We start from the raw sequence: 27072 nt of genomic DNA on the forward strand, positions 1-27072 counted from the left end.
TACGACCCATTTTTATGGACAACTGTATATATGTAATTATAATAATGGATGTTGTAAGAGTGACCACAAAAAAACCCGTCTCAGTTTGTTGCAAGGTCTTCTTAAGTCAGTGCGTTTCCGACAACTCGTAACTATAAGACAAAGATTTGAACTCACCTGGCGATCTCTCTCTGCGCGGCGTGCAGCTTGCCTGCGAGGCGCGCCGCGTCGTCCTCGGCGCCGCGCGCCCGCGCCTCCCAGTCGCTGCGCGCGCGCCGCTCGCGCTCCGCATCGCTGCGCGCCGCTCCCTCACGCTGCAACAACACCTCGCGGTTAATTACTTATAAATACACTATGCTTACTTAGTCAGCGCCTACTAAGTGAACGCTAACTTACTCGCTGAGCATCTGCTTACTAAGCACCTACTAAGACACATTTTAATCAATGAACATCTGTTTACTGAGTAAGCGTCAGCTTACTGAGCGTCTGCTAACATGCTGAGCATTGCTTACTTAGCAAACAAATTTTACTAAGTATATATAATATATTAATTCAATGTTTAAATATATATTAATATATTTATAAAATCACAACTATTTCTCAATTTCATTAAGTCTAATCCATGCGTAATTTCTTCGCCATTTTCAACGCTCATCTTTCATCTGAGTTATACATCTACTTGTAAAAATGAACTAATTTATTGATAGCAAATATTATTGTAGCGCGCAAAAGATTTTATTTTCTTTCAGTTACATTTTGAGGAGTATCCTGCTTTACGCATTGTTATATAATTTACTATATCTAAACTATTTCAAGGTTCTAACATAATTACAATAAACATGTTCACACCTACGCAAATTTATAAGTAAAGACTGTTAATAGTCAAAGATCAAAAATAAATAATATTATTATTAAATTCAAACTCTACTAACATAATTACAATAAACATATTCACACCTACGCAAATTTATAAGTAGAGACTGTTAATAGTCAAAGATAAAAAATAAATAATATTATTATTAAATTCAAACTCTACTTAATATCATTCTTCCCTCGTACATCTCTTTAGAAGTAAATGTATTTTATTTGGTTAATAATAACTACCTCAATTATATATACATATAAAGGCCCTTCATATATAGTAATTAACATTTTTTTTATTAATACTAATAAATTCGATTAAAATTTAACAATACGGTATCTTCTATTACGTGTAAGTTTATAGTCGCATATCTGAATCTTGTAGTCTGTTACGAAAGATCAAAATCGAAAAGCGCAATCGTTGCAAAGTTTTCTGACGGAGAAACGTAAACAGTGGACCGCCAGTCGATGGAACATCCTTACGGATATTACCAACGGCTTCAATTTCCTCACTCCGGTACAACTTCTCTACATAACTCGCAGAACGGAGAGAGATGTTTTGTTTCAATACTGTATTTAAATGTTCCATCGAATACAGTCGCATACATAAAGTTTAAGTTTAAATGTGATGTACGTATCAAAATACACAAAACTGTTTTGAATATTCCGTTCAACAAGACTACGATTTGTTCAAATATAAGTGTTAGCAACTTACAGTCCACTTAAAACCTCTTTATTTTTTTTATTTTTATACTTTTATATTGACAGTTTATGTTGCGATGCAGTTTTGGCTTGTTCTGTCAGTCTATTTTTACGTATCATTTTACTGTCACCCAGTTTTATAAAATTATAAATAATTTACGACTATCATTTGAATTTATTCAACCAAATTCATTAAGGCTTAGTATAGTGTATTAAGAATCATTGGATTCTGCATATGAAACTCCATTGGTTGATCATTGGTTCAACAATAACGTTGATTGTCTAGAATAATAAATAATGTATTTCGTAACAATGTTAAGAAATAGATAAAAGGCGTGTGAAATCTCACTCTTTGTTGCAGTTTTGTCCATGAGTACACTTGTAAGAGTTTACAATAATATATTGAATAGCTTAGATGTATTCGTAATCCGTGAAAAAAATATTTAGTATGAATCTAAAGATAATCTTATTTTGTACGTATACTTACTTTTCCAAATAAAATAAAAAAATAATAGCTTTTATAATAAAAAGGATAAACAAGTTTAAATAACTGCGCAATTTTTTGGTTTTCCTAACTTTCACCTTAGAATTGTAAAGATTAAATTTAGTTATAAAATCATTGCAATCTAGTTTTTCAGTGATAATAAAATATTAACATCTTTTAGTATTATATGGATATTTATTTCAGTAAAATCTTCAGTGTATTGAAGATTTTAACTGCATAGAAGTGAACTGAACTATAAAATACATTTTAAAATAAGAAGTTACAGAAAACCGTTTAAACACAAAATGGATACAAAATACGTCGACACAGCTTGTGTCCTTGCAACCAGCCGCTCCGAGCGTGTCGGATGAAAAACCAATTTGGTCGAGTATACTTGTGACGTCAAGTCACACACTGCAAAACTGTCGCGTGCATCCGTCGGATCGATTATCTTTTTTAAACTTTGTACCTTTTCATGGACTCTTTACATTGTTTCACTAAGTCTTGTAAAATTATCTTTATTATCTCAATTTTAATAGTCTGCATTTTATTGCATGAACGGCATTTTTGAGTTAATTATATTCTTATAGCTTTAGTACGAACCAAGGGTTACCTGCAGAATTTGCGAGGTTAGCAAAGATTTATTTTAAGCCGTGTTATTACAGTGGAAAAGCAATAGCGGGAGAAGAAAAATATCTTTAAAGATAACATTTGCGTCATAGAGATACGCTTTATCTATGACATGTTGTATGTACGCATTTCTAAATTGCGTTGCAGTGAAAAATATTTATATGCTGTGTCATACATGCAACAATGTAATGTTGTATAGTATAATATATTAGTTAACAAATCCTTCATAGGTTTGTACGCACATGTATTAAAGTTCCACAAAATGTCTTAGACATTCCTTTACATAGTTCTAAATTTAAAATTACAAGTATATTATTAAATATTCTTATTCTAGCACACATAGTAGTTTTTATTTGATCGAAATATGTGAAAGTTGGTTTGTTAGTGATCGATATTATAATATATATATTTTGAAAATTCTTATATTTTATTTAAAAAGAGCAACTGTTGAGTTTCTGGTCGTCTCTTCTCTGCATTCCAAGTCGCTTACTACTTATGATGTTAAAATAAACGTTGATATCAAAAAGCATTTAAATACCTACTTGAATAAACATGTAATGAATTCTGAAATTTGTAAATTATGAAAACAAAATAAGAATTTAATTATTAATAACATTTCGAATAAACGTGGTCAAGTTTTTCGGCTCATGTGTCACATTATTCCTTTCTTTGGAGGCCACCAAACTCTTAAAACGCTTAGACGTAAGTTCCATGGAGATCATGGTTAGTTCTAAATGAACGGTGAATATTATTCTTGTAATTTTTTTTGGGATTAAAACGCTTACTCTTATGACTTAAGCCGTATCCCTAAGTTCCGGTTTCTAGCTTGAAGTTTGATGAAGTTTTAATTGAAAATTAGCCTTGGCCGTATCTTACCGACTCCAGTCTAGTCGCTCCCTGGAGGCCGGTAGGAGGGGGGTATGAATTTTCGACTTAAAAGTCGGCACAATTAACTATTACCAACATGACCTTTGTAAAATTTTCTATTAATTAAGACTTAAATTTTATTATTATTACGTTGTCCATAGCATATCGTAGTTGGAACTTGAAGTTGTTGAATTAAACGCAGTGGAATGTATTGTTCGAAATACTATGTTAAATATTATTGCAACTGTACACAAAAAAAACACGGTATTCTACAGGCTGCATTTTGAAGAGTGTGTCTCGCCTCCTTTCTTTCATTGGATAACAAGATGTACGGATTCACGACACCCATACATGGATAAAATTTCTTTCACCTGCACTAAGCGTTTTGCTAATACTTTTATAGCGCGGATAGTCAATCGGCGTCATTGATTCCAGGCTTAGGAGTCTTCAATATAAGAGTGAATAGGTTTGTTCTAGTCAAGCATTTGCCAATGTAGACCTCGTCAATGCTTAACATCATGCGAGACAAAGGTTAAATGTTTCGCGTATAAAAAACAAATACGTCGTTGAATATGTTGTAAGCTCTTCTCAGTTCAGAATTCTAGCATTATTTTAAGTTATACAATGTTATTTTAGGAGAAGTTAATTTGATTCCAAATCTGTCAAATTTGTCTCTCCTGTAATTTTGTGTCGTCCTTAAATGATTAATTTAAATGATCCGAGGTAGTAAAATAATATGAAGGTTTTCTCTTTTAAAATAATGTATTGCATCTTATCCTTTAACGATCACAATTCATAATAAAATGCCAAGAGATAACTAATTAAAAATTATTTATCAAACTTGCGAAAACATTTAAATGGTTGAAGCATTAAAGAAACATGATATTGGTTTATAAATACGATTTAATAAAGTATACCATCTCATGAAGGGTACATTATAGACATGACCTTCCGTGAAATAAGTTTTTTAAAGTACACTATATAAAGGTTACGAGGTTTGTCACAGAATAGTTATAAAAGATCAAGATTTAGATTTATATTCTTTTTAAAAAGTTTTACAAATATTGTTCACACAAAAGAATACTTATTACTGTTCTTTTAAAAGTAGTCTTTAAATGATCGAGGCGTTCCTAACGAATGTCTCTCCGAAACGACTAATTTAAGACAGGAAACAAACAAGCGTCTATCAGATATTATCTTAAATAAGGGTGTTTACACATTGCAGCGTTTAACATTAACAACTGTAGGTCAGATTTCATATTTTATTTCAAATGTGGTAAAGTACTTATACCGCCTTTTAATATAATTTCTAATTGACATAGCTTAATGGATGTAGTCGGCGTGCCTCGAACGAAGCAAGCGCGTACAACGAAAATATGTAAAAATTACCTTGTTTGTTGGCCAATCTATAAGGAGGCATATGTCGCATTGAACATCCTACGTCTGAAGGAATTATCTTAATCATCGAATAAATTTAATCAAGGAAAGACTTTTATTCTAGTTGATAAGACGTGTTGAGTTTATCTGATGTTGAAAGAGGCTTTATCATTAAATTTATATTCGATAGTCGATGGTTATTGATAGTCTTTCGAGCTTTTACTTGATCATCTTTTAATTATGTTGTCGTGAATTCAAAACATGTAAAACATTTTCACCAAGGTTCTTAATATACATATGATCAAACTAAATACTTAATATGAAGTCATATCGGTTGCCTGAATGAGATAAAAATGAAATCATATAGTGATGTAAGAGATCATTTCTTAATAATATGCTCGGTTTATGCCTTATGTTTGCGTTATTTTCTTTGGCAGCTCAAAATTGTAATTGTAAATAAAAAAAAGTTTTTGCTATTAGAGACATACATGAATTGAAAAAATAATATTGAAAAAAGTATCTAGTTAACAGTAATAAATGTAAAACAGAAAAGTATTTTTAAATATTATATTCTTGTTTCATGATCTTCTCTTTTTGGGAACATCGTCTTAAGTTTTTCTTCACTAAGTTATCAATGTTACAGACTATTAAGTTAGTACATAAATTCACTTTTAGTTGTTGTTTTTTATTTAGGTGATTAATTCTATTTATTTATTTATTTACACTTGTGTGTCCATAGCTTAAGATGCACTAAAATAGTCTCAAGACACGGCACTCGACCGCCTCCTTGGTCCGCACTATTTTGAGCATTACTCAGAAATTAGTTTCGTAAATAGGCAACCGTATGTTACACACACTCAACAAATACCAAGTGCCGAATGTCAAGATTTGACGTTGTAGGGTGGTTTCTTTAATACTTCGATACATCATAACTAATACAATCTAGAACGATCTAGAATATACTTCTTGTGTAAGTTTTTGCTAAGAAATTTATAAGGTACATTATTTTTCTTTTTATTTATAGGACTAACGTATTCTACTGGAGCACCAGTTAGTAATGTTTTAATAATCGCTTTTTATTAAATGCTTATTAACATATATACGGTAAATAAACCAAAGTAATATTATTTGAAATTTTTCTACCTGTTTGTTCCGCCTAATCTCTGAAATCGACAGACCGACTTGGACGAGACTTATACTGGCAGGTGGCTGATCCAAAGGAGTAACTTAAGTTTACTTATATTACAGAAAAAAAATCTTAAACGAAAATAAATTAATAACCAATTAAGTTTTTTGTTAAATTCCATGCAGAAAAAGTCGCGGGTACAGCTAGTTGCTAATAAATATTCAGTTAACTGTATAATAACACCTTTTCATTTCTTTCAGAAACATATATCCGAATGTTTCTAATTTGGAAGTTCTGCGATTTCAGACCGGTCTTCTTTGTAATCCATAAAAGAGGCAGGTGCCCAACAATAAAGTTATTACTCTAAAGTAATAAAATTTCAGTTATTTAACAGAAGTTTGGTTCAAGTCGTTGTGTCGTCATAAAGGTAGACCTGTAAAATGCTGCTTAGTGGAAATGGAAATATTATCTTAACAATGTTACTGACATAAAAATTTTCCAGCGTTGTCTTATCCAGAAATATCTGGCAGCCAAAGTCAAAACAGATTTTCTATAAGGTCTTATACGAATGAAATGAATCTACATTTACAAAAATATAAAATATGCATTAAAAGCAGACCACACCCTTACCACAGATATTCAATATGATTTCATTCACACATTCCTGAACGAATTCAAAGGACAGAAACGTTTCCCTTTTCCGATAAGCTGACGCGCCGCAAACGTCACATCGCGCCCAATTCTTCGCACCTGTCAAGTTGTCAGCTGTCAAGTTGACATAAGTGACAGGGGAGTGCGTAGCCCTACACACCCTCGAGTCCACTAGCGTAAATATTTTATCTTACTTACGTTTACTTGCAAAACAACCTTTATAGTGCATTTAATTTTTGGCCTAAGGCCTGCTGTCCTCAAATATTTCAGGACGATAATTGAGAAAGTAATTAATAGGAATGAAGGTAATAAAGAACAAGAACAGAACAGATAAGATATAAAAAGAGTAGAAGGAAAAGTAAAACAGGGAAAATAAATAAAACTGAATGTTATGTAAATAGGCATAAATAGTTTAATTGCGATAAAATGCGAAATTAAACGCGTACATTAATTAAGAATATTATAAATTATAAATAAGACTTTAATGCCCAGACCCATAAACAGAGGCCCAGAGAGCAAGAGGCCCCCAATAGCGGTGGCCATTAAAAAAATTATGGCTCAGAGTGTCCCATAATTAAACGTCATGTCGAAATCGAATGTTGCGGAAAGTGGTAGTTAATAATTGAAAAACATTTATGTTTTATATTTTTAATCGTCATTAAACCTGACATATGATCCCATTTCAGATTTATTAGACACTGTGTGTGATGTCCAGTGGCCTTCCAAGTTATATTCCATGCAGTGTGAGCGATAATATAATTGTTAACTATAGAACTTAACCCCTAAAAAAGGACCGCGCTGGGCCAAGAGATTTTTTCCTTGTGAAAATATTGAGGGCAATAATGAGTAACTAACGGTAAATATAAAAATATCGAACAAAGTGAAATTCTTTCTAAAATAGTTAGCAAATAAGTAGCAAACTTTAGTTATTGTCGTTGATGAACAGATGGTACCTATACAAGAACAGTTGTATTAAAAATAACAGTTATTGTAAATTGATACAAGATTTTTTGACACAGGAAACATAGTGCGCAGAACTGTTGACTGTTAGGACCTTATGCTTCTGGAGTGAAGACCACAGACCGTCAAGCACAGCGTTCGAAGACCTCACAGACTTTATAAAATCACTGTCACTCTGTGTTTGGCACTAATCGGTGTAACATAAGTCCTGAAAATGCACCGTGGATGAGTGAAACACGTGTTAAGTTATTTAACGGTGGCAATTGTGTAATTCGCATTGTTTGCCGCATGCGCATTTATCAGCGGGCTAGCGGGTGGTGCACTTTGTTGCACAACTACCACTGCATGCGCGGAAGTGGCTAAATATTGGTCCTTTTCTTACTTAGGATAGACTTCCGCAAAATAACGCCTGATTCCATTAAATATTTATAGAATCATCGACAAATGCTGAATGAAGGTTCTAAACTACTTTCGGTGTTTTTGGTAACATGTGGGGCAGGCTTATGTCCTGGAGTCAACAATTTATGGTTCAAATGATGATGAAAAATTATTCTACGCCATTGCAACCTTAACTTATTTTGTCTACTGAATATTTTCTAAATAAAAGCTACCTCGCTTCTCGTTTTCAAATATAAAAAGCTGCGAAGTCTAAAATGGGAATTACGTCGTCTCGGGAGTTACAAAGAGTTTAAGCGCCCAAGTTCCATGGTAAACATTTCTAAGTTATTAAACGCTCTAACTTTGCTATCGCGTGCTTTAATTTAACGAAAAAGCTCTTTTATTATTGAAATGTTAATTTCGTTTACACTTAATAATGTTATGAAGAGTTTTATTTAATGTAATAAGTAAAAATTTGATAATATAGGACCGTTTAACGTGAAGATTACTGTTTCTCAACGTGTTTACATTATGCGTCATATAAACTTATCAACAAATGTGTTATTAATGTTTAATACCTATTTATATATAATTGATTGATCGCCTCATTTTGTTGTGAAATAAAAAAAGAAGAGATAAATCTGTATTTTAATATACAAATCGATACAAGAGATACAAGCATCATTTTATTAGTATACACATTAATTTATGACTTTTTTTTCAAAGGTAATAATACCTAATTTTAAAATATTACAAAATATACATTACACAAACGTACTAAAATTCAAGTATGTAATAATACTTGAAATCTTTTGAAACTTTAATATACAGAAAAAAAAAGATTTTTGGTATAATTTAAAAATAAAAATTACGTATTAAAATTTATAAAAATTATCTAATACAGAAAACCGTAAATTATTTCCAAGCTAGTTACATCAACTTTTTGGAATGTCCGGAAAGTATTATTTTAATCATAGCACAAACACGGTCACAAGCAAGTTTCTTGAGGATGAGTAGTATCGTCCTCGACGCACTATAATACCACACTAATCGCCAAGGGAGCTACCAAATGTGACGATTATAGTACACCCTCAAGGGATATCTTAGGCTCCCCTAAGATATCTATAGAGGTACTAGGTATAAGCCTTCCAGTGGCTGACTATGGGCTGAAACGAGACATGCCTAACAGCCTACAATAAGTTTTTCAATTACAATCATAAATTCAATTGCATATACACTTTTGGTTTTGATATAAAAAAAGATATATCAAAGATACTTATTGAACTTTCAGTTTTTAAATTACACTTCTAGCATTCACGCTTCGTACTGGCCACTAAGTTATTTAATAATGATAGATAATTCGAACGACAATTTGAATTTAAGCGCTCTAGAATGATTAAACATTAAAGTATTGTGGTCGTAGTGGCCAGGAAGGCCTGTTTACTTATAATAATATCGTTTCACTTTTGTAAGTAAAGAAAGCTTGTGTTCTATTATTATTTGAGACAAATTCAATACAATAACAAAGAATATCATTCTAATTTAATAAAACAAGAAGAAAAATTTCTACAGCGTTGACCTAGATATTAAGAAAATAGCGGATGCTGCATCACTGCTCTTATAGCCATCTCCTTCGCGAAATGAAACAATCAATCACAAGCTTTTTTCCTGTACCGGTAATCTATCAATTTATGTACCGGCCTCTATTGGTTACGGACTTTTTTCTCGACCATTCTCGACCTATTTTCATTTAGTTCTATTTTTAAAAATATCATTTCACATCACAAACGTATATAGGACGTTTACATTGACGCTACATTTAAAAATTAAAAATGAATATATAATTTCATTTATTTAATGCTCTTTATTGTATTAGGGGGACGGAAAATAATGTCGTTTCTGTCGAAATATTCAACAGAAAAACCGATTGTTTATTACTGCTCCAGCATTGAAAATTTGTATATTAGATGGCAAAAGGTTGTTGATAACGAATTTAAGTGAATTGTTTCGCACTACCTATGTGGCGTTATGTCAGTCGTTGTATTTCGTGCGACAGAGATAACGCTCTACGAAACCGAAATTAGCCGATCGTCTCTTTCTAAAGGTCGATGTGCAAGATTTATAGCCGGGTACTATACGGCATATGTTACCTCAGATTCTCAGGGGATCTCAACGACTTCTAAATTAAGGATTTTTAATATTCTAACAAAACGAATGTTAAAACACTAATCCGGTAACATCAAACATATCATACGTCATTTTAATAGAATACATACTTTACGTCGTAAAAAAATAATTTTATAGCTCTGAACTGTCTCCGTTTCTACTTAAAGAAATAAAATTCTTTAATTTCGGTAATAAGTTCTAATCATCATGATTGGTAGGCAAACCGAAAAAGAAAGATATTAGGACGTTAAAAATATCTCGTGGTTGTCAACACCGGAGGCCGCTTCAAGCGTGCCCGACGTTGATTGATCGCCTCATTTTGTTGTGAAATAAAAAAAGAAGAGATAAATCTGTATTTTAATATACAAATCGATAAAGGAATTTAAGCATCATTTTATTAGTATACACATTAATTTATGACTTTTGTTCAATGGTAGTAATTATAACAAACATTTCTAAATTTAAATTATGATTATACTACGAAACATCTCACCTCACCTAATACCGTGATTAATAACAAAGGTTTACTACCAATACGTATTACCAGAGCATCATTGGTCTGCTCGCAGACGGTTACGCTCGGGATAACTCTACTTGATTGAATCAGTAATGAAAAGATATTGGATCAGTAATGAAAAGGTATTCCGTCCACTGCTGGAGATAGTCTTCTACTGTAGTTTACTAATACGATCTGTTAGAAATAACATACGTACAGCGTCTCCTGGTCTTCTTTTCTAAATTTTAAGACTGCAGACATGTGTTCTGCATACTGCTACTTCAACTCGGTAATCAACTGGACTATGTCAGTTATATTCGTTCGTCTGCTATTATAAGGATGCAATTTGATTCTAGCTTCTAGTAACTTGCGCTCAGAATATGGTAGAAGCCATTGTAATCGTGACATAAACAAATAATAACTGTAATAAATTAATAAATATCGATACACGTGATTATTAAAAAGTAACACTAAAATTATTAATCTATAAGTTAGTGTATACATCTAGGTAATCTATATATTAAGGGTTCCGGGAAGTAATGCCGTTTCTGTCGACATGTTTTACAGAAAAACTGATTGATTTTTACCGATCCGGCATTGTAGATTTGTGTACTAAATGGCAAAAGGTTGTTGACAACGAAGATGAATATATTCTTGATTAGAAATAAAAACTTGTTAAAAAGTAGTCGTGTGAATTTAACTTAAGAAAGCGACATTACTTTCCGGTCCTCCAAACAAATATATATATATATATATATATATATATATATATATATATATATATATATATATACACACACATTTATTTGTATGAGTAATCAAATATGGACGTGTAAGATAGATATTCTTCCTTACTATTTCACGTCAGTGTGAGTGTTGGTTGATGTGTTCAAGTCGTGTTTATCTTGTACTGTAAAAAGTCTGCCAACATTTTCTCAGAGAACCAAACACCCCCGCTAATTCGTTCCCAAACATCCCTTATTGACAACTTCCCTGTACTTAGGTACTATCAGAGTTTGCTTAGGCGTTAGGTATTAAAATGAGGGTGCAAAGGGTGCTTTGTACAGGGGCCGTGTACACAAATAAATAGTGTGTACAAATATTTAACGAATATCGCAAATCAACCCCGTGTGTATACTCACCCCTTTCAATTTTAAATTTAAGTTTCCCAATAAAATTAAACGTGTGTGATAATTAAATTTTAAGATATGAAAGTGAATATTTACGTGTATTAAAAACTGTCATCTGTATTCTAGTAAGGCGACAAATAAAAAATACAATATTTACATATACAAAAATCGAGTAAATATAATTTTTTTATTCATTAACTTGGGGTAAAGCCTTACGTTAGCTAGAGCTGAAATTAAAACGGAAATTAGCGATCTTACGGATTACTGATTTGAGCCAGAAATAGGCCTGAAAGTTGCAGTTGAAACGCCTTTTTATCGTTTATTGAATAGCGATGTAAAATATTTAATAACGAATATTGCTATATGATATTGATCAGTCACAATTTTCACATAATCAGTCTATTTAGAAGTTAAATATTTCCTTTCTTCTCTTTGTGAGAGAAAACCTTAGTTCTAACATTGAAAATGATTACTGTTATATAAATAAAAATATTTTTTATTATTACTCTGAACCATAAAGCAGTAAAAAGTTCAGTCGCAACAGTTTACTGATTAAACACGATCCCTTTTAGCAATTATATAGCACATAAAGAGTTGCACATACAAACGAAATTGAAGGGCACCCATCAAAAAACTAATTACGATCCTTTGTACTAAAGTCTAATATATCATCTCCCGTGTGAGCTGTGATGACGTCATTGCCAAAACAATGACTGGCGATTGGTCGAAACGACGGCACGTGGCGAGCACGCGTCAGCTCTTTCGCTGGCAAATTAGGTGCACGGGAGCTTAGCTCCGTGTATTGCGATCGTAAAGAAAGAAACATTTACACTTTTTTCTCCGACTGTACATACAGACGTTTGATTAAGTTAAATGCCGTATGAGTATCCAACCGTCATCGTCATCTTTACTCATTTTTACTGGTCCAATAGTACGGTCGTTCTTATTTAGCAGATGTGTTCTAAGAGTTTGTGTTACAAAAAATGTGTAACAAAATACAAATAAGGACAGACATCAGTTACTATTAGGATAATGTACATCGTTACATCAGCTTCTAAAATAAATTGCAACACAATTTAAACATTTCCTACGCTAACTGTGATATACTTTTGTTGACGTAAATATGTACATTCAGGTACATAATATATTAGACTTATTTCTTTTACTTATAAAAATACCACTAGTAGTAGTCCAGCGATAAAGGACAGATTTGTGATCATAGGTTGCGAATTCGATTTCCGGTACACTATCTTATATAATTCACACTTTTAGCATAAATTATATTTGATTGCCACTGCTCATACATAGGGTGGGATACATGCTAGATTATTCGCTTATAATTAATAATAATAAAATTTATTCTAATTCAAAAAAAATTAAAAAATTCTAATAAATAAAACGTATAAAAACACTACAAATTTGTTCTTACACAAGAACGACTGAAATTGATTTTAACTTTAACTGAATTCCATTTTACTTTAGTACGTAATTAGTTATGCGCTTGCCTGTCTATTGTTACTTATATGTTTATATGCATATATATGGGTAACTGATAGAAAATCTCAAGAGGTCCGCTATTATACAATATACATAGTGTGAAATAAATAAATAATAATTTATACACATAGTATTAAATAACACAACGATCTCTCAACAGGGCGAGATGACAGTCGATCGGAAGTCCAATTCAATCTCCACCTGCCTATAATCCTTGACTACCCTCAAAAAACGTGACTCACTCATTGCACCCCTACAAAACACCATTGATATAATAAAGCTTTCGCAGATTCCCTTCCGAGGATTATGGGTATAAATAATTCAATAAACAATTATGTATGTCATGCAACGGGATCGATCCGGCGACCCCTGTTTCGTAATCTGTTTACTTTAATCTAATATAAGACGCCCGCGACGACGGACAGTGCCTTGTGATACGCAAGGAATTAGAAGCCATAAGCGACTTCACGAAAGACTTCAACAATATGAATCTAAAAATATTTTTTTTTGATTTATTGATTTATGTAATACATGTGTTCAGTTAAGAGATTTGAAAGTATTTATTGGAGTCAATTTGTACCGAGCTATGTTCAGTTTGTATGTTTTCACAGACATTTTATCCGAAAGGGTTCCTCTGCCCCTCCAATAGATTTCCAATAAGACCGGTTGCCAGCAGTTGACCAGCTCGGTAGAGAACTGACACTTGCGATTATAAGTCGCGGGTTTTACTCCCGGTATAAAATCTTATATAATTCACACTATGTACATTAATTACATCGGATTGCCACTGGAACCCGCCTGCCATACTTGGCGATTATGGTATATCGCTCCATAGATGTATCTTCGGAGAGGCCTTTCTTTTGCAGTTACAGTCTATGGGCTAAAAAAACATGCTATGTAGCAAAACTATGAAAAATAAATCAAGCAGGGACGCTAGTATCTAAATAGAAACAGCTTCGAATAGATTTTAACCCTTAGTAGCCTGATTTACGAAAGTGATTTTTTTTAATATTACTGTGTTTTTGCTTGAGGGTTTAATTTCGTTGGAAAGAATATTATACAATAGTAAAATACGTACAGCCAACCTATAAAAAAACTAATAGTAATGTGAACATTCGGTTTAAAAGAGTGGTATCAAAATTGAAACTCTAGGTTATTAAGGGTTAAGCTAAAATATTTCAAAGTAGGATTACTGTAATTCACTTGTTATATTAATTCGATTCGTAAATAAATTCGATTCCAGATTATACATCTGGGTTGTGTGTCAGAAAGTAGCGACCCGTGATGCATTCACAAATCAAATTCAGAGTGAGGTGCATGCGGGTAAAATAGGATTTGTTCACACGGCTCGTGTAATGCACTATGACGCCTTTAATCCTCTGAAGCGTGCTACGAGAAAGTGCCATGAAAAGCGGAATTACTTAGTATATATTTATGTAACTACTTTATCTCTTATTGACTGACATATAACATTTAAGACTTCAACAACTAGTTTAGGATAATAAATGTTATATAGCAATCAGTTATGGGTAAATTGTTTCATCTTAACAAAATTTTAAACAAGAAAATTATAATGTATTGTACTATGAATTGTCTGACTCATTAATTCACTATATGACATGTAGCTATGGCCATATATTTAAAACACAATTTAACCGTTTAAAACAATGATAAAGTTTAAAGTGTAACCCGAACTGTATTGAATTGTTTAAATATTGTAAAATATATCCAGTGTCACATATATAAATATATATAAACATGCGTAAAGAACTATTATGCGAGAGGAACTCTAAATTGTTTAACCCCAGTGATATTTTACGTTTTTTAGAACTCTTTTTGAATTCAATTCAAAAATATCTTTATTTAAGTAGTCATTTACATGCGCTTTTGAATAGTCGATTATTTTAACATTATATGCAAGTAAGCTACCACCGGCTCGGAACGCTGTCTCTATGTAGAAGCCGGCCGGAAAATCAAAGCCACTGTTTTTGATATGCTGTTTTTGAAAGTTAAGAGAACGAAGGTATAAGATATCTTATGGGACTATAAAATATATACGTACACCCAGAACTACGAATATAACTTTTTGGAAACGTAATTTAGGCGTAATGTTGAACCCTTATATTTTAAAAAAATATTTACCTTGCAGATAAGTACACTAAAATACAGGGAAAATAGAAAAAAAATTATATAATATTTTTAATACTTATTTTTTTAAAAACTTTATGTTGTAGATATACAACACTGTACATTTACTTTGAAGTTTATTACTCATTTTACGTTTAAGTAGTGTAATAAACAAATGTTTCTTATTTCTAGTAATAATAGTTAATGAGAATCCCTATTTTTTTCGCTAACATACTGTACACAGTTTGTTAGCGAAAATATGAGCTATGGATGCCCACTGCAAGGCATAGAGCTCTCCAAAATATTGCTAAAAGACCGGCCTAGCGCTGCACGTATACATCGACTTCCCGTGTCCTTAAATATGTCGTCGGTCTATCTATTGAGAGGCCACACCGGCTTGTGGTCTTGATTTTACGAAAACAGGAAGATTTATCTCTACCATAAACTAACTAATGCTTACACACTACTATTTTTGAGTCCGTATTAACGCTATCAAAAGGCCCAGTTAACTGATTTTCCACTAACAAATTTGTAATAACAACCCTTGATAAGAGGTTCACATTCAAAATTTAATCAATTAATCAAAATCCCTTCGACGGCAGGAATGTGAGTAATTCACGGAACCGAATTACAATTTATACGGACCAACGGCTAAACCGCTTCTCAGCTGGAGGTTACATCCTTTCAATGGATGAACGGACTCCGGGACCGTAATGAAGGTTCTATTATCGTTAAATTAAACCCAATCATTGGTTTTGAACCTTTAACAAGACGTATATATGTAGTGTCATGCAGATATTGAGACCTCTCGTTTCAATGGCAAGTATTAAACTGCGCCATTAAACTTCTAAATTCATATATTAGTGATATTGATATATTCTCGTGCTCTCTTGTATCTTTTAAAAGACAATTTCATTCGAAATTATTGAATATACACAATACAATTTAAACCTCATTGGAATGTGACGGCTTGCTGTGACTCGTAATTATTATTGTCTGTTCTGCAGATTGCGCTGGATTTAATAATGCCTATGTTCAGTAATGTTTTTGTTTTGTTTTATTATTGTTTTACTTTGATATTTTAAAGGTAACAATTGAAACTAATTTTATGTTTCTAAGTTTATAATCTCTTGCCTGTTGTTTCTGTTTATCTCCAATAAAGTAAAATCAATGTAATCGAGCTGTCGTAGTTTAATAGGAAAATAAAATGAGTGAGAAAAACTTTATCAATATCATCACTTTATTTATTTATCAAACGTACTAATTATATATATAGATTTCTTACAAAAATAAGCCATTTGTTTTAAAAATTGCACTGCATTGACTTTAATACGATTACATTCTGGCTTTATACAACATGTTTGACACGCTTTTATTTAGTATTTATCTACAGCAAATGTTCAACAGCTACAGGCTGATATTTTAGTTTATACGGGGAAAAATAATTATTGTTTACACTATTTTATATGCATATTTTCAATTTTTTCGTCATACATTCCAAATATCAATAGACGAATTGACTGAGTCTTTCTCGAATTATCTTACTTGCTTCGCATACTATGTAAGAATATGCAAAAATATACAACTTATTAAATATACAAAACAATTTAAATCAAGCGTATTGCTATGTATAGGTTACATGTCTGCTGCCTATATATAGCAATACACGATAAATGTCAAACAAGATCCGTACTTCCATTCGAAATTTAGGTCCCAATCATTAGTTCTTACATTCACTTGATTCTTATTATTATTCTTAATTCTTTAGTGCACAGTTTTTTAAATGGCCTCCGTTATTGCGAGCTTTTCGTTCCACCTATCGTTTTTGAGACAAGGACTTTATTTATCAATAATTTTTTCATAGTTCATATTTTACTTTTATTTTCCTTTCTAATCCTTCACAACTTCTATTGCTACATTCTCTTTCATTCATCACATTATCTTTCGTTCTCTTCCTATCATTCATAATAATTGTACGCATCGCCTTCCTTAGTTTGCCACATTCTTTGATAACATTTAGTTTACAATTTTTAAATCCCTTATTTCTTTTCCTAGTTATAGATTTTTTTCTTATCATTCCCGACCTGTATTACCTAATATAATTATTATTTTTGTCTATAACTTCTGACGACTTTCTTGCAGTATTCTATGAATTTACGACGGCATTCTATATTTGTCATTAGGAAGGCGATGGTGCCACTTTCCACCTTTTCTTTCAGCTTTTCTTTACACTCATATATTTCTTTTTAAAATACGGGACAGCTGGATAATACGTAATTAAAAATATAACACGGACGGTGAAAATAAACATTTTTATTGCAATATATTTTAAATTTGAAAAACATTTATTATTCAAGTAGGCTTTCACGGCGTAAGAAATCCCTTCTTAGTCGAATACCCACAGTCTTAGTGGCGTGGAGGCCGGGAAAAACACTACTTACTAAGATCCCAACGTAAGTCCAGAGGGTTATAATCCTACGAGACGGTACAGTTAACAAGTAAAACATGTCAAGAGACGAATTTATTTTAAATAAAAGTTAATTATTAATGATTTCTCTCATTAATTACATTCAAATAAACTAAGCTAACTAAATAAAATCAAGTGAGACGACGGTTTCCAATATTCCGTGTTTATTGTGATGCAACTTATACATTAAACACTAAATAGATCGATAGACAGGAATACGTGTCTAATGATGTGTGCCAAATGCGCCAAGCCAATCTGATGATCGGTGGAGTGTGCCTTCCTTTCCCCATGACCATTATAAAACCGTTACTCCCACATATATTTTTGTTTGATGTACCGTTTTCTTGTCGGCTTCATAGCATTATTCCAACAAACCGGCAAGCGCAGTGAAACACGCCCGATGGAAGACGACGTTCTTAGTCATTGGAAGATGTTGGACGTGGCCGCTTCCAACGGCTCCTTTTAAAATTCTCTATGAGAGGTTTATGTTCAGCAGTGGACAGCTTACGACTGACAGTATTATAATTATTATAACGAGAACATTTATTATTGTTTGAATATATCCTCTTGAAGATTCAATAAAACCGTTTAATGGAATCAGGCGTTACCTTGTGGAAGTCCATTCTAAGTAAAAAAAGGACCAATATTTAGCCACTTCCGCACATGCAGTGGTAGTCGTGCAACAAAGTCAAAAACACGTGTTGAGTAATTTAACGGTGGCAGTTGTGTAATTCGCATTGTTTGCCGCATACGCATTTATCAGCTGGCTGGCGAGCGGTGCACTTTGTTGCACGACTACCACTGCATGTGCGGAAGTGGCTAAATATTGGTCCTTTTCTTACTCAATAAAAACGGACAATAGACTTTTAATTTAAAATAATAGTTATGGTAATTTATACTTTAAGTACTTCATAGTGTCGTTATTCTTTGTTTATTATAGAAATTTAAAGGTGTAATATCTAAAACTTATCGTACTAATGTTGAAAGATAATGAGATTTCGTCAACTTGAATAAAATTAGAGATACTGAAGTAAAACTTAATTGGGTTGGGCCACGAAGTGCAGTCGCATAATGCATATGCCGTGTAACATACGAAGTTTTGTTTTATGGCCGACAAGTGCACTAGAGTCGTAGGGATAATTGTGAATCCACATAGGTTTTAGAAACTTGTGGCAAGCTTACATAGTTTTACAGTCGCATTTGATTTACATACGAAAACGTTTCCTATTTCTGTTACATAATATGCAGATCTATTTTAAACGCCATTGAAACATGATTAAAAAGATGATGGGGTGCAAGATTAGAACCTAATATTCGACTTTTTATTGAATTGATTTGCAGAAAACCATGTACACATTCCATTTTTAAAATACAAGCTATTTAATTGTATTTAAACCAGCTAGGTACTTATACTTATACTATATTTTTTACGTATAAAAAAATATACACCTTTCTCAGTTTCATTATTAAATTGGCTTATTTAAATAATAAAACGGACCGGAAAATGTTTAAAAAAAATGCCGTTTTTAAATACTACTCGATTTAACATTATTAGACATATCCTTATACTTTTTTCATTATATAGAAAAAAACAATCTTCGGTACTATTATATACCCTTTCTCAGTATTATTATTCAATTAGCTTATTTCAATAATAAAACCGACACGAAAATGATTTAAACAAAATATTTAAAAACAACTCGGCTAAAAGTATAGACGCATCCTTATACAAATTTAATTGTATCAAAAACAGCAAGGTACGATTAGTATAACTAAATAACATATATTTGTGCAAATTTCTAAGTATACAATATTAAAGAATATATTTCCTGGTTTAATTTGTTTATTTAAATAAAAGCACGGATAGTAAAATAATTACAATCCTTTATTGAAAGATTACCCGGCTAAAAAGGATAGACATCGTATACGCATATATACGATGACAAATGCAAAGGTTTTACTTTGCAGGATTATACATTACACATATTTTAACACAGTACATAGCGGATGAATTTATTGATTAATAGACAGGATTTAATTTTAATGTATCTTGATAAGTAGATATATAGAATATTGATAATATAATTAAAATTAGTAATTCTTATGGGGGCAACTGAATACGACGATACAATAAACTGTCATTTAATGTCTGAATGATCGTGTCATAAAATCAATAAATTTATTAAACAATTAATAAAGAATGAGACTGAATTGCCCTAGTACTGTATTAAGAAAATAACACAAGTGTCCTTCGAGAAACTCAATCCAGTTCTAGATTTAAATTCGAATCTTCTAGAATTGTTGTCACGACGTATACAAGTAGTCAATATAAATAATTTTAACTGAATAATGATATCAATAATTCAACTAATAGTAATATCAATAATTCAACTAAATCGTTAGTATCATCGTCATTTTAGCCCTAGGGAGTCCACTGTTGGACACAAACGTCCATCTTTGGGCTTAATAATAGTGGTAAAATGATCAAGGCCAGGAGGTTCTGTTTCAGAGATGATATATTATTTAAAAATGTTAACTCGTGTGTACAAATAAACTTGTATGTTTTAATCCTATGAACCGACACTGTTACTTTTTATTTTTTGATTATATATTGATCTTATAATTGATTGTAATAAGTATTGTTTTTATTTATGACAATTTATAGATGGAAGATATCTGCTGACCTTACATAATCCCGTTCGAGAGTGGCTGAAACAAGGGACGTCGAGATTTTCAGAGGCGGGTCACGGTCCGATGGCTGTTTTTAACGAGTCAACCGATCGCACAGGCAGCGCCTCTCGGTTTAGACAAACTAATTGATGATTTGTATAATAGCGGACGCGAAACCGGCGGTAGGATACTTCGAAGGGTCTTTATCTTTGTTTAAGACTAACTGCAATAAAACAAATTTTGGGGTATGGATTCGTAAACTACTTTTACATATCTATATTTCCCATTTTAATAGACAAATTTTTGTAAATTATAACATATATTAACTAAAACAAAAATTAAAATGAATCCTTATCACCATTCTCAAAAATATCATTAAATGTATCATCTAACTATTCTATATTCATATTCGAAAATCGTCACTTTCATTATCACGCCGATCAGGCTTTGGGTTACTCATTTTAAGTGTTAAATTAAAACCAATATCAAAATTAATTTTTACACAATTCTAAGATAATTTTTAGTTTCAAACAGTCTTTTTCATACGGCTACTTTTTCCAGACTTACTGATAATTGCAATTCAATATTATTGCACACACACGTCGGCCTTTTTGGCTCGAAAATGCATTGCACACATCAGTATGGACTCGAATGGTTTAAAAGAATAATATTAATTACGTCCAAAAACCAACAAACAAATTTGATATGTAGAAAATAAAAAATCAAATTAAAACGAATACAATAACCTGTGTTATTTTTCGTTTCATAAATTATCAGTTACCAAATGACAAGTGCGTCTCTTCAAAAGCAGAGTACGTTTCATTGAACCTACCAATAGTCCCGTACACAAACATTTTAGTAATAACAAGCGTATGAAATATTTTAAAAATGTTATTTGGTACCAAATCTACATTATACAATGCTATCACAGCGATTCGGTTCTCTTTATCAACCCACTCCATTTTAATATTACAAAATAGTTTACAATAACTGCCTGGAAAATAATAAAATACATCGAACAGTTGTATGAATATGACAGATTCGAAATTCAAAAGTATAAATTTGTTTACTTTTAATTACAATAATGTTTATGGCCAGAATAAGTAAAATAAGTGTTAAAACATTATTAATTTTAAACTAGTTAAAATAGCTATTGTAATTACATTAAGAGAGAGAGAATTTGTAACATGTGAGTAAAAGAATACATATATATTTTACCATTTTAGATAAAGCAAAATCAAGAGAAGTATCAGCGAAAAATGCCGATTTATTGCGAACGAAATATATCATCGTGTCCGTATAGGAGAGCCCGCACAATAACCCTTTCATCTTCCCCGTGTGTCCATGATAATGAAAATAAATCTCTGACACCGCGTGATGCGGTGTACATAAAACTGTCAGCGATATATCTATTTAATGCACGGTCTGATAGACGGGTAGTTCGTGCGTGCAGTCTGTTCGACGACACGGCGAAAACATTGGAAATTGAATTCAGTACTAATTAATGTTTAACTGTTAAATTTTGAATAATTGTATTCTAATTACAAAAAAGAAGAAAGAAATAAGAAATAAGAACATTTATATATAATTATGTAGTCGTTTATATAAAATAATCCATTGACATTTTTTTTTGTTTTCTTTACGTACGCCCAACTAGCATATGTAGTAATTATAAGTTCCTTATAACATTGCGCTAAATTCTAGTTCTAGCAGCCTCTAGTTTTAGGCTAGGCGCCTTCTGCTCCTAGCTGCCTCGCGGAATCTACTAATGTCATTTGGGCAGAGTGAAAGTCCAGTTTAAGAAAATCAACATATTTTTGATTTCTAGGAAGAAGGTAGGAAGTATCCCGCATTCCGTATTTTACAATCTTAACAAGGCCTCTATCTCAGAACCTAGATTCCAGCGGCGATCTGTTCTGCGCGCTAAGTGGCCTGACGGTTCTCCTACCTACCTTATACTCTACGGACTTTTGCATCACTCAGCATGCCAATGAGAAACTAAGTAAGACAATTATTAAGAAAGCAATTCATTTGTAATCGATATCCGAAATTATATCATCATTCGGTGTCGTCATTTAGGCCGTAAGACATCCACCGCTGGACACTAGAGATTTGTTATAATACCGGCAGGAAGGAAAGTCTTACGTGGAACTTAAAAATGTCGCTTATCCACCTTTTGTTACATAGCCATATATAAATTGCAACGAAATGAAAAAAGATGTCTTTAAGACACAAAGAGCGAGCACGGTGTTAAATAACATAAATTCTCTTCCAGCGCCAAAGAACTAAGGTGCTATTAAAAGAAAATATAACGTTATTTTCTCCGAGAATATAAAAAGTGCAAAGTAAGCAAGTTGAAACGAAACAGAAGCAAAATAAGTCGCCGGGAGTCGCGGGAGAGAACTCAAAGCACACTAGCTATTCGGAGAGTTTTATTATAAAAAACTGTTTTATAAAGTATCTTCTTCGTTTGTTAGCCATTTTCCTTTTGTTTTATTAATTAAAGTCACATATTTCATTAATATTATTAATTAAAAGAGTATCTTAATATCATCGAGAAAGACATGACTATTTTTCGTAATATATTCCTTTTAAATGTTGTCTATACCGAAGATGTTTTCTTATTGAGAGAACAAATATAAAATTTGTGACAAAAATAAAAACAGCCACTTTGACGGGGGTATAGTATGGAAAGAGAATATCTCATACAAACCACTTATTAACAGAATTGGCGAGTTAGCACGTACGTAAAAGGCCTTTGTTAGATAAATTTTTAATTTTTCAATTTATGTTCGAATATCGTTTTAGCCCATAGACACCCACTGCAAGGCATGGTTCCCTCCCAAAGATATCTATGAAAGGATACACCATAATGACCACACTTGGCAAGCAAGTTGGCGATCGCAGTGTGTTATTATGGTATATAAAGAAAGCTTATGATCATCCTCTGGAAAGTGTGTGCAGCGGCAATCTTATATAATTAATATGTGTATGGTAATAAGTCCATTTAATAATTGTTTAGACACCTCTGTTTGAGATAAGACCGTTGTTTGTACTTCTTTTTTCGCCTATTTTGCACTATTTATTTTCTTTATCCATGTCTTGTTCATAAAAAGTTAAATCTTAGCTTTTAGTCATTTATTGCGTCCAAAGCTAAATTTGCTGAACATTTGAACAACTCCTGAGTCTGTATGTTGCATAAATCCGCCCATGAAGAGCACTGTATCCATCTGTGAGATGGATCGAAGTACCAGCTTGTAGCTTTGGATTCCATACAAAAAGGAGCTAAGAGATTCATTGGTAACGATGGTTTGGTAAGCACTAAGCTTCAGAGTTTGAAGCATAGGCGAAAAGTTTCCAAATTATAGGTGTTTTATAATTACATCAATTAAATCCCCCATCTTTCTTCTATTGAATAACAAAATCCGTGTAAGACATCTATGTGTACTTGAAATCCCTTCAACCCTCACTAAGCGGTTTTATATTACTTTCCTGTCCTGTTGTATTATGTCCTTGTTTTCAACTATAACTTGGGAGTCGTCAAGTCAATAGACGTTCAAGTGAATAGGTTACTTCTAGGAAAGCATGCATTGCAGACCTCGTCATAACTTAACATCAGGCGAGACAGAAGTTAAATGCGTTGCCTATAGTCGATAAGAAACAAATAAATAAATAATTAACTCTGCATTAATTAATTTTGCTTTATAAAGTAACATAAAAGAAAACCAATTCGAGCCGAGATGAGAATTTCAATTTCGAATAATTTAAATTAAAATCAACAATCGCGACGTAATTAATTTTCGTTATTACTTACGTAACAAACAAAAATCTGTGGCGAAATCAAAGCGTTTCACAACGCAGTTACATTAATTTGGTAATTGACAAGTAAACATTAGGAACCGTCAGTTGTCGAGTATCGATTTTCGTAAAGTTCAAACATTACGTCACAAGTTATAAGCGGCAGCGGGTTATGAATAATAATATATTTAGTAGTATTTTTCCATATTCTCTTTTTTTTTTCAGTGGTTCCTTTAGAGGTGAGAATTGCAACTTCGCTGTTCAGTAGCTACATATCTTCTTTTATAAGTTGTCTCCATCTATGATGATGAAGAAGGGGTCTTCTGTTATTTTAGAAGATTTAAAAAAAGTTATATCTAAAGCAGCAAGAAAATCGTCTATCCATCTTTTTATCGTTCTCGTATTCTTTTTCTTTGTCTACCCCTATTTTTATAATTATCTTTTAAATTACCATTCTAACAATTACATAATATATAAAATGAAAGAATCCAAACGCATTATAACCAATCACTAATGATCGATGTTTCGCAAAACGAGGTCTTCTTTATATAATAATGATTGTTAAATAATTTAATGTTGAATATTTATCATGTCGTACACTCCATGTGATAGGAAAAAAACTAAACTGAAAATAAAGATATAAAAATATCGAAAATTCGGGCTAATTAATTGTTAATTACACTTAACTAATTTTAAATTTAAATATTTAAATTATTAATCAAAGTCTTACAAAGTCAATCCGATATAATTTTGTGACGACATTTTTACCGCTACTCGATTATAAATTGAACCCACAAAACTCAGCACCCCAAAGAAACATGGGGTGGATTTGCGGAATTAAATAAAAAAATCCCAATGTACTGGGTATCGAAATAGTGACAAGGAGGTTTTTATTTTTGTTTTTGTCGTACGCTAACAAAATTGTTTTTGTTGTCATCTCAAGAAGGCGGTGCGTGACGAATTCGAAATGAAAAATTAATGTTTTGATGAAACCAAGACCAATTTTTTTTCGTAGAGCGTTATCTCTTTTTCCCGAAATACGACTGACAAAATGTCACATAGTGTGGGACAGAAATGCTCTACAAGGCCGAAATTAACCGATTGTCTCTTTCCAAAGGTCGATGTGCCATATTTATCGCAGGGTACTGTATCTATCTTTCGTTCATTGAAGTGTAATCGCACATTGAAAGTAAATTGTCGGAAAAAGCTCATTATTCAATAGACGAATATTTAAATGGAACAAGAATCCTCAGAAATGATGGTGCTTGATTATTTTAAATTAATTTTGACTATATCTTATAAACTGTGTATGTATGATTCTATAAACTTTATTAAAAGATGTTTTGTTGTGGAGTTTCTTCCTGCTTCTTCTCCACAACTATAACAACTTACGAAGCAAAGTATATTCAAAAATAATATAGACAAAAAAATTATAAATTGACGATCAATAAAACTTACGGTACCTGGCGATAAACGTTCCACATCGACCTTTAGAAAGAGACCATTGTCATGTCCATGTCCATGTCCCACACTACCTATGTGACGTTTTGTCAGTCTTGCGACAGAGAGCCGATTGTCTCTTTCCAAAGATCGATATGCAATATTTATCGCCGGGTATTGTATATTAAAAATTCCAATTATGAATAAATTAATTTTATTTTTATCACGTCACAAGGACCAATAATCGTATTACGTAACTAGATTTACTTATGTTATAAAAATATAATCAAATCTTTTAATCTCCACAAAAATTTGGGTACATATTTTAAAATACTTCGTTTTAAATTAATTCGAATTAGTGTTAAGCGTGTTACAATTTCGTGTGTTGTTGAAAGCTCTTCCCGTGATTGCAAATTAATTATCAAAGTTCAACAACAACGATTACCCTTTTCAACGTTGATTATATGTTGTTTCACTTTGTTAGTTAAATAAACTACAATTTATAAAGTGAAATTCATTAATATTTCTCAGACTTTATTTAATATGTATATACGTGGTACTTTAGACAATCTACTTAATTAAAAAAAAGCTTGAATATATATTTATTCACTCAACTATTTACATACAACGATATATATTTCATGATTATAATAATTCCCTCATTTGTCTCATATAGTTTTTAATCATTATTTATATTGTTATTAATAAAAAAATATATAATCACAGCCATTATTGTCATTAATATACGAATATTTATATAACAAGAATCCTTGGCAATGACGTCACTTGATTATTTTTTTTTAATTTTGACTAATCTGAGAAAGTGTACATGTATAAATCTGTAAACTTTGTTAAAAGATGAAAGAAGTGTTGTTGTGGAGTTTCTCCCTGCTTTTTCTCCACAACTATAATACATTGCGAGGCAGAGCAGAGTAAAAAAATATTTAAAAAAAGTTGACTATAAAAGTTCCAAAATTGAATAAATCAATTTTATCTTTATCTTGATTGTAGCTGTAAGACGTGTATTGTTGGACATAGGCCTCTTCTATGCATTTCTAATAGAATCAATTGGAAAAGCTCAGTATCCAGTGACTTCCTCGCCTTTAATAAAGTCGTATATCTACCTTGGATGTCTTACACTGCGCCTGTTAGTTCGTGATTGCGACTCCAGTACTTAAAACCTTAACAGCTGTCTGTTTTATACGCTAAGTGACCTCCTAACTATCACTTCAACTAGCAAATACGGTTCAGATAGTAACTTTACTT

At 32.1% G+C, this 27072-nt stretch overlaps 1 protein-coding gene across 1 annotated transcript in view; it reads right to left on the reverse strand.

Moving 5' to 3' along the window:
• Positions 1-27072, reverse strand: part of LOC137930620 (uncharacterized) — a 490177-nt gene that overhangs the window by 194897 nt on the left and 268208 nt on the right. The window contains exon 4 of the mRNA XM_068773917.1: positions 157-293. Within this exon, the coding sequence (XP_068630018.1) occupies positions 157-293 (137 nt within the window). The remainder of the gene's footprint in view (positions 1-156; positions 294-27072) is intronic.

The sequence above is a fragment of the Battus philenor genome, unplaced genomic scaffold, assembly GCF_028537555.1.
Source record: "Battus philenor isolate CCGP_79_NKW_IND1 unplaced genomic scaffold, ilBatPhil1.0.hap1 SCAF_6, whole genome shotgun sequence".
NCBI lineage: Eukaryota > Metazoa > Arthropoda > Insecta > Lepidoptera > Papilionidae > Battus > Battus philenor.